Below are 17,367 nucleotides of genomic sequence, written 5' to 3' on the forward strand. Positions count from 1 at the left end.
TGTATATGATTATCCTAGCTGTCCCTGTTTTGTTTGTATGAGAAAACGAATGTGAGTTCATCACGTGCGAGGGGTTGTGTGCTTCAGTAACAGTTTTTTACAGCAGGACATGCTTTTCTGGCATCACAGCCATTTCTCAAATCACACACTGGCAACCCCAACCACTGGCACCAGTTCCTCTCCAGCCTTCCAGCATGCTCTTTGTTCTTCTCTTGTGAAGTCATGCATCGGGCACAAATTACATTACTATCACTTAACACATGCTCTTATCCAGAAAAATTACAGAAGAGGAGAACTCACGCTCTTCCCCTGTTTTTCTGTCACTGTTCCTGGTAACGGCTGTTGTGAGATTCAATGCTACTGTGGGAGACATGGAGAAAGAAAGCATGTTGGATGAGCCTGTATGTATGTGAGAGTCCGCTTATTGTACTTACAGTATGTCTGCTGTGATGGTGGTGTTTTCTGGTTTTGTGAGTGAGTGTGGGAGAGGGTGTGTGTGTGTGTGAGTGAGTTCAGGAGAGGGTCTGTGAGTGTATTGCTTTTTTTGAGAGAACGGAGGGGGTGGTGTGTATGTGTGTGCATTCAGGACTGGTGTCATTGTACGAACAGGCTATATGTACGTGTGTGTGAATGTGTGTGTCTATGTGTGGGTGTGTGTGTGTGTGTGAGTGCAGGGCGTGGGTGGAGGCTGGCCTGTAGTCACAGTGGCCTGTGGAACGGGTGGGAAGCTTCAAAGGGTTCTCTTTCCCTCTCTCTCTCTCTACCTTTCTCTCTCTTTCTCTCCCTTTCCTTCCCTCTCTCTCTCTCTCTCTCTCCCCCCTCTCTCTCTCTCTCTCTCTCTCTCCCCCCTCTCTCTCTCTCTCTCTTTCCCTCCCTTTCCTTCCCTCTCTCTCTCTCTCCCCCCTCTCCCGCCCTCCCTCTCTCCCTCCCCTCTCCCTCCCTCCCCTCTCTCTCCTTCCCCTCTCTCTCCCTCCCTCTCTCTCTCCCTCCTTCCCCTCTCTCTCCCTCCCTCTCTCTCTCTCCCTCCTTCTCTCTCCCTCTCCCCCCCTCTCCCTCTCTCCCTCTCTGCCCTGGCGGGGTGTGAGCGCGTGGGCTGCGGGTACGCAGGGTCAGTTGGCCCCCCGGCGCAGCGGCCCCTCTCCCCTGGCCGTCTGGCGGGGCCCAGCCGCTGATGGAAATGCCATCTCTGCGCTACAGCGAGCTTCCCCAGACTGGCCCTGCTTTAAAGGCTCCAGCAGGCGGGCCAGCCCCTCTTCATTTGTAAGGGAATATCATGCTCCCCACACAATGGCTGCTTTCAGGGGCTAGGCTTATTTCATGTGCTGCTTTGGCTACTGTTCCCCCCCCCCCCCCCCCCCCCCCCCCTTTGTCTTGCGAAACACAAGCGGAGCCCTCTCTGAAGTGTAATACTACTCTGCCTCTACCTTTATTCTGTCACTCACACTCTCTCTCCCTTCCTTTGTCTCGTTCTCACTCTCTTCATCTCGTCTGGTTTTTCGGGGTTCTCCTGAGCGCCTGACCGTTCCGTGGTCCAGGGTCCGCTCTTTCCCACACGCGCCTTCGCGTTGTTTTACAGCTGTTTATATTCAGATAAATGTTCTCTTATCTGAGTGGCTCAGAGGTATTTGATGTTTCCTGGCTGGCGTGCGGAAAGGCCAGTTCATTTGGTGTCAGGTGTTCTGTAAGCAGCTTTTGTCTCTGACATTAAGGCAGGGGAAGCGTGAAAGGTTTCCCCGCCACCGTTCCCCAGGGCTCTGATTGAACGGCCTGATTTCGAGCGTGAAATAGCGCTCAGCTCTCTCGTGCTTCTTTATGTGAACCCTTTGTTTTGGCCACAGGTCCGCCCGCACCAGGAAAATCGCCCGTAATTGGGTGAGAAAAGTGGGGCGGAGGGGGGGCGGCGGCTGGCTTTGCCAAGGCGGTAATTAGTCTTGGTTAATTCTGGGACGAGGGGGTGTGAGTGGGGGGGTGGGGGGGGAGAGGGCGGGGGGGAGAGGGCGGGGGGCCCGGGGCCCGGGGCCAGTTCCCGCAGTGCGGATAGTCCTGGGGGAAAGGCCGCGAGGGACTGCAGCTGGGTGGGTCTGACTCCACTTAGTTTCCTGTCAGGCTCCTGGTGGGAAACCCTGCTTTTCAGGAGGAGGAGGAGGAGGGGGGGGGGGGGTCATGTGGGGGGGGGGGGGGGGGGGGGGGGGGGGGGGGGGGGGGGGGGGCGGCAGGGGCGGGGCTGGCCCCGCGTGTGGACACGGCCGGCCTGACCTTTGGCTCCGGGGTGGACGTCGCCTCCGTCTCTCTGTTTGGTTTAGCTGCGCGAGGGTTTGCACAGCGGCCGCCCTGACGGCAGAGACGTGCGTGTCGCCCGGGGAGCCGCGCGGAATCCAGCCGCTCGGGGGCCGCCAGACAAAGGCCTGGAGAGACACGCAGGGGAGGAACGCCGCTCAGCGGCCCGCTGGCCTGTAATTGATACGGCGCTCAGAACTGCCCGTAAAGTTGAAAAGCGCTCGAGCTGCAGCCCCAGCTACTGTGCTGGGGAGCCGTAACACAGTTTGTAAATATTATGGGATGTAACTATGGGACGTGGCAGACATCGCCCGTGCCTGCGTTTGTAACGTCTGAATATCTGCCCGATTTACTCATCAGGTTCTTGTGGGGGGATCGGGGGCGGGGGCTGTGGCTGCCAATAATGGGGGATTATTTGGTGTCTTTGAGAGGCGCTGCTTTGATCCTGTATGTAGCCTCATCCTGGGGGGGGTGTGGGGGTGGCCAGATTTGTTGGCGGGAAGGGGAGTCGGGGAGGGGGGGTTTAGCAGCTGCACTGATGGTCTGGGCCGGGCGCTGGGGCTGCTTCCAGGGCGATATCTGGAATAAAAATACGAGTGGCCGGATGATGAATAATGGCGGTAAAATAGCGCTCTCAGGCCGGAGTGGAGAGCTGCAGCGTCGCAGCGGAAGGGCAGGCCTGCTACCCTTTACTCCCCAGACAGCCCTTCAGCCCTGTCCTGCAGCCGTCAGGAGGAAATGCAGATACCCTCCCTTCTGGGCTCCAGGGTGCGGGGGAGGGGTGCTGTGGGGTTGTGTGGGGTAGGGGGGTGGGGAGTGCTGTGAGGTGGGGGGAGGGTGTGCTGAAGGGTGTGCTGTGGGGTTGTGTGGGGTGGGGGAGGGTATGTGGGGGGTGCTGTGGGGTGTGGGGTTGCTGTGGGGAGTTCTGAGGGGTGGGGGAGGGAACGCGTGGTGGTTTGAGCACAGAAGGGCCGAAAGGTCAGGTCAGATCGGGGGTGGGGGTGCGGATGAAGAGCAGGCTTTTTAACAGTTTCAGCAGTGAGCACAAACACGGCTTCCTCACACGCCAGGTTTGTGTGGGCATCTCTCTGATGTGCTTTACTCACATTCCCCCTGTGTGTGTCTGTCCTGCTCCCCTCCCCAGGTGCTGCTCTTCTGTATGACCGCCTCTCTCTACATGTTCTTCTTCAGGTGAGTGACATGAGCATACAACAACAAAAACAACTATTATTTTTATTTTTATTATTGCTATATTACAGGAGCAAGGTGCATATACTTATTCTTCTTCTTTGTCAGTTTGACTGTGGTGTCCCCCATATTGGATTGTTAATTTTCTTAATACATGCACCATTAGGAACATTTTGTTCAGTGTCAGATTTGCCCACATTCTGAATGTTTCTGCACCAAAGACTTAAATCACCAGGGCTTGATATGAATGAGATTTGGCATGCACAGTCTGTGCTTCGTCACGTTTGTCAGTAGACGTTTGTGGGTAGAATGAAGGGCTGGTTTGGCTGAGAGGGCATTACTGCTGCAGCACAGGGCAGTGCCTCCAGCTGAGGTCCCTGTGTGGAGCGCAGTGGCGCCTCCCGCCCCGCCCAGGCCACACCATCCCTGAGCCCACTGCAGCCGGGAGTCACAGCGTCTCCCTGGGAAACAGCCTTCAGTCCGCAGTCACGTCCTCATTCACCAGCAGCTGCTGTGATTGGTCAAGGGCCCGTGATGTAGGGTAGCTGTGGAGCCAAGGCTGACGTGTTGCAGACGCATGTGAAATGAGCGGTCAGCTGACGACATGCGTTACAGCGGACGCCAGTCCTTCAGATGGGATGACGGCGGACAGACGATGTTGGCGGGCGCTTGGGCAGGCGTCGGCCTCGCGGTTTATTCACCCTAACGTGTTCTTTTAGATTTAAAACCCCGTAAAGACTGGCTGGTCGGCAGCGGGGCGTTCTGGGTGTGCGGGCGCATGAATGCCCGTCGGGTCGGGAGGGGGGGGGGGGGGGGGGGGGGGGGGGGACCGTGGAGACTGGACAAATTGAATGACACTGTAGGTCATGCCGATTCTGTTCTTCCCCACTCCCGCGGAACAAAGGGGTGCGTGGTTCGGCTGGGTGGGGGAGGGGGGGGGGAGGGGGGCAGGTCACGACTCAGCGGAGGGCGGGGGGGGTGGGAGGCGGCCTCGCTGAAGTCTAAATCAGGAACACAAGGTGGGCTGGCTCACCTTTGACAGCTCATGAATTAGAGTCCCAATTATTTCTGCTGAAAGCAATTAGGCTAGTATCGCCGCGGCCAGGAATGGCTGGGCAAGGCTCCTGCATGCAAGGGAAGGGGGAGGAAGTGCCCCCCCCCCCTAGAATTCACGGGACAGAGGGTGAAAGTGCAGAAGACCGTGCTGTGTTTATTTTACCTTTGTGCAGATGTTCTGAAAATATCAGCATCTTCATCTGAAGAAGAAAATACCAGAGCAGAACAGAGTGGTTCTGATATACGTGAGCCTCTGACCTCCATCCTAAATTTAGCTCTTGCTGAGGGCCAAACAAATCCAGAACAAAACCCTTCCTGAAATTGTGTTAACCATTAAACGCAGCTCACTTAATGGATACATTTAAACAGTTGTTGTGCGCTCACTTACCCTTGGCGTTTAAAACAATCACACCACAGAGAGAGAGAAATAGAGCTCGGTGTCCCGTTTACACACATCATGCTTTGGCAGCCCTAGTGGTCAGAGTGGAGAGGCTCTCTCAGCGGGCGCTATGGGACCAGCCTGGCGCTAGCAGGACCGGCCCGCGTGCATGCGCCACACGCAAACGCCGCTCCCAACAAGTGTGGACGAGAAAGCACTGCCGGTTGCCACGGCAGCTAATCCTCGTCCATCACCACGGCGACTCACAATAGGCCTGTCCCAGCCGGACCCTGTCTCTATTTTGGGGATTGACACGGAAGCCGGAATTAAAGGGGGGAAAACTCGTGTAAACTGAAAGAGCCTGGAGTGGAATGGGGTCTTTTTTGCCCCTTTACAAGTAATTAAGGAATGCCATTGTTGTTCCGGCCCGCTGGAGCCCATGACATTACATGGCTGAGGACGCTGAAGGGCCCGATTACGCCGCGCTCGTCCCAGACGCCCGTTTGGCCGCTAATCCTCCTCACTGGGGTGGGTTTGAGCTTCTGCAGAAGGGCGTCGTTCTTTTAACGTGAAACTTTCAAAAGTAGACAGGGCCGATCTGTAGAACACATACAGTTTTTAACCACCAGTATTCTCTCAGTTAAAATGTATTTATTTATTTATTTATTTATTTATTTATCTATTTATCTATTTATTTATTTATTTATTTATTTATGTTTGTTTGTTTGTTTGTTTGTTTGTTTGTTTGTTTGTCCATATGGTCAGAGTTCGGAGTGATGCTAGTCATGAGGGTTTTAGTGGAATCCACCTACAAGAGCGGGGCAATGGTGAAAGGGTGTTGATGAGAATCGGTCGTCTCCATTGGTGCCTTTGCCTGTCCTTAGATGATTGCCTATTGGACACAACCTCCAATTCCACGCTTGGTTCCACTTCCAGTTCCTTTATCTTGTTTTTGAACTCCAGCTCGAATGCTCTGCTTTATTTTACGAGGGGTTCTGATTGGCTGTTGGTATTGAGACTGCAAAGATCTCTTCGCTCTACAGTAAAGTTGCTCAGTGTGATTTCACCAACACCACCCCACAACTGTTGCATCATTGTGCCCTAACAAAGTGATATACTTATGTGAAATCAAATACATAGCTGTATTTAAGGCAGAAAAACATTTTTGATAGTGAAATTATAGCCAAAGTGTGTGTATGTGTAAATTTGTACATTTATATACATTTGATATACGGTTTTCAGAAAGGACAACATTAGCACCACGCAGCCTACAGTCTGAAGCTGCGCTCAACCTGAACGTCTCATTACGGTCAGGTGGGTGTGAAGGAGAGTTGTGCCAGCATGACGTGTCCCTCTGGAGCTCTCTGTGAGGAATACATGGCCTGGGGCGCGGGCGCTAACGCTTGTGTTTAGCGCGTTTGAGTGGCAGCCCCCTCAGCGAATGGGAAGGAGCCCGCGGGGGGAGAGCGGCGAGTCGCGCGGTGCGTGATGTCATCCTGCAGCCTGGGCCTGTGTGTCTGGGTCACACCGTCCCGGTGGCTCAGGAACAGGCCCTTCAGCTCTTATCTGTCATCCTGTGGGAGCTGTTGAAAGCTTTTATTGTTTTGTTCGGCGGTGATAACATGTCCGGGCTGTCGGCCCCCTTCTTTTTCTTTTTTTTTTGGAGGGGGAAAATGAGTCCAGAGAGTAATATCCTGTCCCGATTCACGATGGATTAGCAGTTAACTGCTCGGTGCCAACTGCCCCCCCCCCCCCCCCCTCAGAGGGCCCAAACTGTAAACATCTTGCCACCGTGCCAGATTGGATGGAAATGCCATTAAAATATGTTTGGACACTCACCCCTCATATTACGCTATTCACCATAGCACGTTCTGGATGCCATTAGCAGCAACTGAACTGCTATTCCAGCTGGAGACACATGAATGTAAGCTACTTTTTTTTTTTTTGCTAGTTTATGTGGACACATTCACCAGGGCATTATTGTGGGTACATGTGTGTGTGTGTGTCTGATCTGTGTGTGTGTGTGAATGTGTACATGTGTGTGTGTCTGTGCACCAGGTGTGGGTACACTCTCAGAAATGAAGATACTGTGCGGGTACTTCTTTGTTCTTTAAGGAATACATTTCCCAAATGTGTCTTGAAAGTACAATAATGTGTATGTGCTATGTCTGTGTATGTGTTTCTGTGTGTATGTGTGTATGTGTTTCTCTGTGTATGTGTTTCTGTGTGTCTGTGTGTGTGTGTTTCTGTGTGTGTGTGCTTCTTTGTGTGTGTGTTGGGGGGTGGGGGGTATGTTTGAGGGGATGGTTTTGTGGCTGTGGGCCTGGTAGGGCTTTAGGAGTTGGAAAGGTTGAATGGGTCCCCCCCCCATTCCTGTGCTCAGCAGGTGCCTCCTGTCTTCCCCGGCGCTGCTGTCCAGCCGTCATGCCCCCCCCCCCCCCCTTTGTGTGCCGCTGGCGCTCTTCGGCTGCTGTGATTGGGTTTCCTCTAATTGCGCTGCTCTTTGTGGCGCTGCGCGCAGGCTGGGGCTATCAGAAATACACACAGCGTACGATTTCCCTTCCCGCCGCTTCTCACCTTTCTCCCAAAGATCAAAGCCCACTCCTGCCTTTTACTCCATCCCCATTATCTATCCCAGCCTTTCCCCATATCACTCCTCCTCTCTCCCTCGCTCTCAGGCTCTACCCACGTCTTTCCATCTCTCTCTCTCTTTCTCTCTGTCCACTCTGTCACTCTCTCTGCGTCTCCTGTCTCTTTCTCTCTCTTTGTCTGATTGCAGGTATACGGAGCTGCATGTTCCTCGGGAACACAAACAGGGAACATAATCACTGATCTGGAACACTGAAAACAGCTAGCTTTGAATAAAAACACCAGGCCTTATTCGTACAAACAGGTTTCCTATATTGGTCTCAAGTGCATACTTTTCTTTGAAAATTCACGGTGGGGTATTGGAATAAGCATTAACGATCAAATGACTGGTTAAATATTTATGTTGTCAATAATGAAATCTATGTCTATGTCTACATGTGTATATATATATACTAATCTTCCGAAAAGCTGCTTTCATTCTGTCTTCATTTTCAACCTATGCCAAATCTGAGCTCATTAAGGCCCATGGGGTAAACTAAAGCAGGGTTAGAGGAGTAACTATAGACCCGTGGAAAATGTTTTAACTGTGGTGTAGCTGCAGTTGATGCCGTCAGTAATTGCAGTGGGGTAATTTTCAGGTTGGTGTAATCGCTCCATGTAGGGAAGCCGTAAACATGTGAACTGGAGAGAATGTAGAGCAGGTGAAGAAGTGATGTCATCACGCCCGTGGCGATTATGACCACTTATTTCACATTTTCTTCTTAATGGCACCACGTGTTTGACTTTTTTTTTGCATTATATTGCATTTTTACTTTATGGAATTACTTTTTGTTTACTTCTACTTTATTGGTTTTGGAAAGAAATGGACATTGTAGAAAATGTTTGATCTTGGGGGGGAAAAAGTTGAGAACAGCATAGTGAAATGTGTGTTCATGCACTGCGTGGAGTGCGTAATGGTGTGGAATGCTGCGGTCTGAAGGGGGGAATAGGGAAAGACGGGTGTGAGACCAGGCTCCGTGAGCAGTTTTGTGGGAGCCTGCCCTGTCCTGAACCCACCCCGAGTCCTTTGCGGGTGGAGAGGAGCAGATAGCATCGCCGTGTCACGGATGGCGTCAAACTTTTTCGGATTGAGTTTCGGAGGATGGGCAGAAATGATACGCTCTGTTAAGAAAAAGATCACAAGGCTGGGTTCGAGGTTTCCAGCACCATAAATAAGATTGGGCGGCTCACTCCTCCTCGTTTGCGACATGTCTGTGAAATCGCATTTTCACGGTGCAGCGAGCCAAATCTGAGACCAGCGTCTTGTGACAGAAGAGTGAACAAGGGGGGTGGGCTGCGGGGGCGGAGCTGACGCCAGTCCTGAAGTGTGACCCTGGGTAAATTAATCAGGAAGGCCGCCATTGCAGTCCTAATCTCATTGGGCAAAGCTGGATCATTTCCTCAAAGTGATTTATACTTGAATGTATTTATTTTCTTCAGCTCAGGGTTGAGCTTTTCCATACATGTGAACTGCAAGTCTCTGGCCTTTGTATGGCGTCACCTGACCCGAGAGTTTCAGCCCAGTGTTGTGAGCCATGGCAACGGGAGCCCAGAGAGCCCCCCCCCCCCCCCATCCTGCTCTCCCCTGCCCTCTATTGGCCCAGTGCTGTGAGGAGCAAAGGAGAAATAATAATAATAATAATAATAATAATAATAATAATAAAGTACTATTATTTATTTCCATTGCTCTCTAAAATTGCTTGTACATTACACCATTAAACATGATAAAACAATTGTGGTGGAAATAATGGAATGGAAGCAATGGAAAATAGTAAAAAACAGTTTAACAGTGAAACAGTCAGTATAGTAAAAAAAAGTCAGTTTCAAACACTGAAAAACAAGTTTTAAAAAGTTGTGTTTTTCTTGGGGATTCTTTCAGTAGAGACCGTCTGTGAGGCGTTCCATAATTTGGCAGCCTGCTCTAGACAGCTTGTTCAAGCTTTGTTTTCACGTGGGCTGTGAAAAAGAATAGCATTTCCTGCAGGTCTGAAGACCTGCTGTGGCAGATTAGGAATTGTTAGTTCAGAACTGTACTCAGGAGACTCAGACCATTTAGTGCCTTAAAAGTAATCAATAAAATCTATTTTAAAAACAATCAACAGCAATTGTAGAGAGTCTGATGTAATTGAACTGAATTTAAGAGTCCTCTTTCTTGTTTTAATTCATGTATGCTAGCTGTGGCATTCTGAATCAGCTGGAGGTGAAATAGCGCATTGCTGTTTTGACTTTAATAAAAAGCTTTCAGTTGTCTAATCATGAGATGGGTGCATGTATGACGTTTGTGGCAACAAATACGATTCTATCTATAATACAATTATATTTAGCCTGAGTTGTGTTCTTTTTTGCTGCTCATAGCCAGTGCAGCACTTTGACAATGGCTTCATTTGATTAGATTCTTAGACTTTCTTAGAAGTGTACTTTTATTTTTGCAGACATAGGCAATGACTTTTTAAATCTTTTTCTTGGACAAGATTCTGAATACTTAGCAATATCAAGAAACTCTGCTCCTGGAAATGATTCAACAGTTGCTTTCCTGAATTATACACTAATCATTTTTACATGACACACGATGCATCAGGCAGTGCTTTTATACCCTAGCTCTTCTTTTAAAGATTTCCTTCGGATTTACAGAACTTCAGTAAATCTGGGCATTGTACGTGTGGCCTTTAAACAAATTCTGCTTTAAAAAAAAAAAAAAAAAATTCAGTGCAAGAAAAGTAGTGTAAGTGAAAGGTTTTTTTGAGAAGTGTTTTGCTGCAGTGCAGAAGCAGGGCTGAGGATAGAGGAAATGAGAGCGAGAAGGCCGGGGGGGGGGGCGGGGGCTGAGAAGCCCGCTCTTGTGATGCCACAGGAATGACATCACACGGCCGTGCTCTGTGAAGCATTTCCATGGTGGGTGTGGGTTACAGGCCCGGGATTGGTCAGCGGCCCCCGGGGGGGGGGGGGGGGGGGGACGCTCACCTGGGAGAGGTGTTCAGAGCCCCCGAAACCCGAGAGCCTTTTAAGGGCTCCGGTTTCCGCAGCCGTCCCGCGGAGGGAAGGAAGAGAGGGTCCCCTCCCTCTGGCTGGCTCCACCTGTCACTCACAGGCCTCCATTGTCACCGGCCCATTGAAGTGCCGGAGGTTTGGCTGTTCATCATGTTCCTGTCATCTGGAAACATGAAGCAGAAAGGAGGGGGGGGGGGGGGTGAGGGGGTAGAGGGGTACAGAAGTGGGGTCAGAAAAAGAAAGTCCCCTCCAGTTCTCATGGATGAGAGAATGAGGGGCTTGTACTCACAGTGGCTCTGTGTGTGTGTGTGTGTGTGTGTGTGTGTCCGTATGTGATTTCATTTGTATGTATGTATGTGCATTGGTAAATTTATGGTTATACTATGTCTAGTCATTTCCTACAGATACACTACCTTTATTTGTGTTGGCATGTGTGGAAGCACTGCCTTCATTTCCATATGCTTGTGTGTAAACACTACCTTCATTTGTGATTGTGTGTGTGGAAACGCTACCTTAATGTCTGTTTGTTGTGTGGAATTACCTTCATTTGTGTGCGGTTTGTTTGTCTCTATTTCTTGCCTTGTTCTATCATTCGTCTGTTGCGTTGTGTGTACTTTATTACACATTATCAGTATTTATCATTGTGTGTGTGTGTGTGTGTGTGCGCGCATGCTGCCGTTTTGTGTGTTTAGAGAGGCAAAGCAGGCACAGGTGGGAGGCTGACCGTAGCTGTTATTTGAGACTTTTTCTTCTGTGGAGGAGTGGATTTGATCCCTTAACAGTCTGCTACATTAGTCCTCGATTCCTGCCAATTTTAGCTTGGCTCTGTGATTGACAGAGGGCTGCTGTTACTGGCCGGCCAATTGGAGCGCGATGCTGCGCTGCCTACCCGCTGCGCGGCTTTGATCCCCCGCTGAGGCACACAGCCCAGCATGAGAAACCCCCTGGCACGGCCTGGCCTCCGCTTACATCCCCTCTAACGCCACCTGCTGGCAAAGAGTCATGCGCAGAGATCGGCCAACGGCTCTGAGGAGGACAGGGACGCAATGTGACCGGGGTCTGGGGCTGGCCAGGATCAGAGCCCCGCTCACTAGTCATCGCGCACGGCCATTTACTTGTTCTTTTTGGCAGTTTTTGTACATTTGAAAAAAACGAGTGGTAGGAGAACATTAACTGAGAACACGTGAGGAGAAGTGAGGGGATCCAGACTGTTGCGCAAGACCCTTCCAGTGCAGCGCGCTCATTCGACCACAGCGCCGCAGGCCTGAAATAGAGCGATCCTTTCTTACGCCAGGCTTCCTTCTTTCAGAATATGAAATGTGAAATACATCTCTCTCTCCGTGGCCTCTTCTGGTCTTTGGTGTGTCCGCCTCGGTCCACGGCGTCCTTCGGAATTTATTCTCGGAAGGATTGCCGTTCTGCTCGCCGCCCCGTGGCGGAGTGCCGCTGCTGGTCAGAAGCTTCCAGAAGGTGGCGTGCCGCGGGCTGTCAGCAGCAGCAGGCCTCGGGCTCCCGGACCCCTGCTTCCTGTGCAGATGTGCGGGTCTGCGGCGCCCCGGGGCTCACCTCGCTCTCCAGCCGAGCTGTCCACAGGTGCCCGGCTCAAAATAGGCGCTTCGCCACGTCTCCGGGCCCACCCTTGACCCTGGGTAAGCGCTCCGTCCATCACCGTGCCGATCAGCTGGTCAGCTGGTCCCCGCGCGCGGCGACGGGAGAGAGCCGGGTCCGCTAGGCCGTGAACTTGAGACCGCGCGCTTCCACAGCATGACTGGGCCTTGTGGTTCGCTGTGAGCTCCAACTTCCACGTGAGCAAACAGAATTGTGGGGAAAGAGGGTTTTTTTTCTCGACATAAAAATGCAGAATGGTTTGTGTAATAAGGGGAAACTGGGAAGGGGAAGGAGCTGGCTGTGCTCAAAATGATGGTTTGAGATTAAGCGCATTAACCGATGAATGTTTCCTTCGCCTCGACAGCGTGTTTTGTACCAGCTGAGAGTGCGGTGAGAGGGGAGCGGGGAGTTGACGCCACATGGCCCGTTCGTAACCGCGTAGCACAAACAACTCGGGCTGGGTGCCAAAAGCCAGGGCGCGTACCCGCGGAGTGCCGGAGGGGGGCCCCCAATGCGGGGCGCTGGGGTTTAAGAGGCGTACGTGTGGCAGGGGCTCGCTCCATCAACCCAACCCCCCCCCCCCCAATCCTCCCCCCTGTGTTTACTGAGCTGAAACTCCCCAGGCTCGAGCCACAGATGGACTGGAACTCTTGGGCCTGACCGCGAAGGAAATAAATAAGGCATATTTTTATGCGCAGGGAGTACTGGCCGTGGTTATTAATCATTTGCTTCTTTCTTCCCTTTCGGCGTTATGTTTCCCATTATTCTGGGGTAGTGTTTCTGTAGAGGTCGCACTCAAGGTTAATTAGTTTCTCAGTCAGGTTTCTCTTCCCCCCTCCCTGCTTTTAGGTGCTTGTGAGCGTGCGTGCGCCGTGAGGAAAACAGGCCTCGTTATCAGCATGCCGCCCGCGCTGGAGGAGCACAACAAACAGCTGCGGAACCTCATCCCTCATTTCTGCCTGGAGTAAGGGGACGGAAGCCTGCGCAGCGTGCGTGCCGTATCGTTATAATGCGCTTTCCGCATGAAACCAGACAGCGCGGGGGCCGCGGCCTTCCGAAAGCGCGCTCCGAGGCCCGCGGCGAGCGGGCGGATGGAGATCGGCGAGCGTGTGACGCACCGCTCCAGATCGCACCGCTCCAGATCGCACCGCTCCAGATCGCACGCTCCCGATCGCACCGCTCCTGTGTCACACTGGGGGTTTTTAGTTTGTTTTAGTTTTTTCTGGTCTGGCTGAAATGAGGAGCGCCGCTGCTGCGGGGTGCGGGCGGATCGCCGCGGCGTTTCGAGGCGCAGACAGCGGACAGCAGCGAGGCTGGCCGAGCCGCCGCCGGCGGGAGATCTTCACGCGTCCTCTCCGCTGCCAGAGCCGACGCAGGCGTCTGAAATGGGGCTTCTGGCTGCGCCATGCTGGCTGGTTGCCGCAGCACACTTCAGGGCTGATGACAAATTAAAGCTGGGCCGGGGGGGGGGAGGGGGGGGCAGAGGGGGGTGCGGGGGACGGGCTCGGGTTTCGGCCCAGTTTTCCGGGAGTCCAGACGAGGCCTCATTTCAGCGCCTGCATGGGAGTTGCAGTCCTCCGCCTGCCAGCGAGATGTTATTCTACAGCATGACTGAGTGTTTCACACAAAACACAGGAGACCCGGAGAGCTGGGGGGAGGACTGGGGGGGGGCAGCTTATCGCTGCGCAGCGGAATGCCTTCAGCATGAAGCAAGCTTCTGGAATGAGTCTGCACACTGCAGCTTCTCACAGAACAGCACTCAGTCTTCATTTGTTTTTTATATCATTTTTTTTACCCCTTTTCCTGGTTGTCCCCTTCTGTGCTTCTCCTTCACCCCTTTGGGGTCAGCGTTCCGTCGGGACGTGTGCAGACTCGCACTCACGCAGTTCCCCGTGTCTCCCAGTTCACAGCCACGAAAACGTTAAGTCAGCAGCGTTCAGGCGCTCTGAGATGTAGCTGTGGAGCTAGGTCAGGGAATTTGGGAGGGGAGGGTTAGGGGGGTGTGAGAAATGGAACTCTCCGCCCCCCCCCCCGCTCAGACGGACTCGGTAGCAGGCGTCTCTCAGGTGGCTCTGTGCGCGGGCCGTACCGCCGTCTCCAGTCACGTCCCGTCAGCGCCAGACGCCCCGCGCCGCTCCTCTGGCTGGGGGCTCATGCGCCCGGGCGTCCCGCGCCTGAGCGTCCCGCGCTCAGCCTCGGGTTTCAGCGAAAACTGCAGCGCTGGGCGGGGGTGGGGGGGCAGCTGACATCCTGCGGGCCTCATTGCTGGAACCGGAGCGCGGCGCTTCGTGCGAACACCGCGGGGTGGCCGCGGTCCATCTGGCCCCGCGCACCGCGGGCTGCTCAGCGTTTCAGCGCTGCTTCGTGCTAACGGGCTCCCCGCCGCGCGCAGATTCATCACTCGCTTACCGCGCCGGATCGATATACGATCAGCGCCGGGCTCGCAAACACCCTCGCCGTCCGTCTCCTCGCTCGCTGGCCGGCTCGCCGTGGCGGCGGCGTCCTCAGGTCCTCGGGTAGCCTCCCGCTGCTGCCACGCGGCGCGAGAGGCCCTCCCCGGCCCTCCCCGGAGCCGATGGCTCCCACTCTTCTACGGGCGTGTTTGCTTTGGCCTCCCCTGTCATGGCGTGTAGCAGCAGGCCCACGCTGCAGCCGTAGCTTTATAACCTTGGCGTAGCGCTTTTAGCGCTCCGCACATTTTGTTTTCCCTCAAGCAGCGCGGAGACATTGGTCCATAATTGCAGGAAATAATGCTAATGGTAATCAGCATCAAACATTTGACTTTGTAATCATTTAATTTCAAGGGCACTGAAGGTACTGCGGCTTGCGTAACACCTTTACGAGCGCATGATTAGTTCCATGTGATCCTCATGTCCATTTAAGGCAGCTGAAACAAACAAAATCCTAAACTGAACTATATAAACCTTGTTCTGGCACTTTATCAGTTATTATTTTTAATATTTTGGAATGCTCTGCGGCTCAGAGCTTGCCAGTTCTTAAATATCAGATGTAGGAGATTTGAAGGTATGTGATTATCTTTCAGTAAAGTTGAATCCAATTAGTTATGCTCTACAGATGAAGTTAATTTGACTTCAAATGTACTGGGCATTTTTATGGCAGGTTTCTCAGTGTGATTTTTCCTTTTTGCAGTTATACTCTAAACACAGGCACATGTTGCAGAAACAATAGCGTATTCTGTTCAGCCCTCCTGAGGAAGCAAGTGTTTAGACAGTGTTGGGAATCAAATCGCTTTAACACTTCACAACACTTCATTCAAGTACAGAAGGAGACTCACTTCATACAGGATAAGAGTGGTGTCTGCTGGGAGCATCATGTGGCTCCCCGCCATCACTCTGAAGGGTGTCTGGCCTGCGCCTCTATGTGGGGCTGCTCTCCTTTCCCACCGGCCTGCTGGTAACACTGCAGCCAACATTCCCCTTTCCAAAGCAGGCTTTGTGAGGCCACTCATGAACGCCCAGGTCATGTGTTCCACCATGCTGGAGCTGTTGGGAGGAAGTGGGACGTTACATCGTTGTCTGATGCCCAGTCATTTACACACCTCCTTCATCACTTCCCCTTGATCTGAAGCCAGGTGCTCAGGGTCTGTTCTGCCAAAATGGCTTCTGCAGAATGGTGTCGTGCATGAGGAAGTAACAAATGCTTTGACCCTCCGCACAAAATGATCTCTAGCATCCAAACAATGTTTTTACTCCTGCTCGGTGGGAGTGGATGAAAACAATCTGCTATCACAAAGTGGGGAGGGGTGGCGGTTGCAATCTCGAACTTTGGGGGTGGAGGGGTGGATTGCGCATGCAAACTTGGAAGAGGGAAGTGCGATCACAAACTTGTGGACGGGAGATTGTGATTGTGGACTGAGGGAGGGGTTCCGAGTACCTTCATGGACCCCCTGTTGGAAAACCCAGGTTCTTCTTCCCACTTCAGGTTGTGCAATTTCAGCAAACTGACTGCAGTTTATGCATGCCAATGATTTTCCTTACTGCCGTCTCATTTTTGGTGAGTGGCAGCAGTCGCTCTCCTTGCGTCCTAGGTACTGCACCTCCGTCTGTCCTATCGGAGCTTGTTAGGGGAGGCCTTCAGTCTTACCTCCTCCAGTGCACATGACACACAGACCAGAGCCTGCGCATGACCTTCCACTGTCTCCATCGCAGTGAAAAATGCGTTAACGTACTCTATCTCCTCTCCTCCCCACTGGCTCCAGCCCAAATCCAGCCACTGCCTGCGTCATTATTTCGTGAAACGTCTTTTTGTGGAAACCCTGTGTGAGACAGGTCCATGTGACCTGCTTCTATCCAACTGCCAAAACAGATATATCTTGAGAGTCAGCATCGAAAGGAATGCTGCGAAACCCATTTGCGATATCAAAGACAGAATACTTTGTGTTGAGGCTCCATGTCAATCAAAATAATGGCAGGCCTTGCCTTTATTAGATGTGCTTCTGGCGTTGCCTGAACAAATGTGTGCAGTTAATTGTTAGCGTTCACAAACCGTTAGGCTTTGCAGCTAGCCTGAGGAATTACTGGTTGACACTGGTTGAGCTTTTTCATGACTATTCTGTGTCGCTCCAACTCCACTATAAGTTTCACTGCTGACGCAGCTCATGGCTCGATAGGCCGATGTGTGGGGTGCGCACAGGGCCTGCTATGCACCATGGTGTTGCTCTTGTGAGCCCACAGTCCTGCTTATGTTGTGCTTACACCTAAGGAAGTTGTTGTTACATCAGTCAATCTTGTGTTGTTTGTGTCCATACCCAGTAACCTACAAATCTGCTTGCCCATTTTTGACATGAGTCACAGCTCCCTAATCAGTCAGCACTTCCATTCTCAGCACTGTAGCCTCGGTGTAGTTGCAATCCCAGGTGCTATTTGGTGTCATCGTCCCTCAGTTTTTAACACTTGTGGTGTACTCAACTGTACTGCGATTACTGTCCCCCTTCCCCGACAGCTTACAGTGTTCGATCAGTAAAACAGTGTTAGCTATCAAAACAATCCCATATCTATCAGTATATCACATGACCAGCCTCCAAACAGTGCCAGTGGAAGCAGCTTGGGTCTTGTGTGCTGACCCAGGAGGCTGTTGAGCCCGATTTTTGGGCCACAGCCTCCATAAAACGTGTGAAGAGTTGAGAGAGCTGAGCAGACCTGCGGGCCGCTGACTCCCCTGGCACATCGTTTTTCAGGCGAGCGTTTTCAGGACCTCCCTTCCTCCCCCTTTCCCCAAAATAA

The 17,367-nt window shown here is 52.3% G+C and overlaps 1 protein-coding gene across 2 annotated transcripts in view; it reads left to right on the plus strand.

The window, feature by feature from the left end:
- Nucleotides 1–17,367, plus strand: part of LOC118209661 (transmembrane protein 135-like) — an 85,231-nt gene that overhangs the window by 48,663 nt on the left and 19,201 nt on the right. For both annotated transcript variants that reach the window (XM_035385208.1, XM_035385207.1), the window contains one exon: nt 3,422–3,468. In XM_035385208.1, the coding sequence (XP_035241099.1) occupies nt 3,422–3,468 (47 nt within the window). The remainder of the gene's footprint in view (nt 1–3,421; nt 3,469–17,367) is intronic.

The sequence above is a fragment of the Anguilla anguilla genome, chromosome 12 (genome assembly GCF_013347855.1).
Source record: "Anguilla anguilla isolate fAngAng1 chromosome 12, fAngAng1.pri, whole genome shotgun sequence".
In the NCBI taxonomy this organism is placed as follows: domain Eukaryota; kingdom Metazoa; phylum Chordata; class Actinopteri; order Anguilliformes; family Anguillidae; genus Anguilla; species Anguilla anguilla.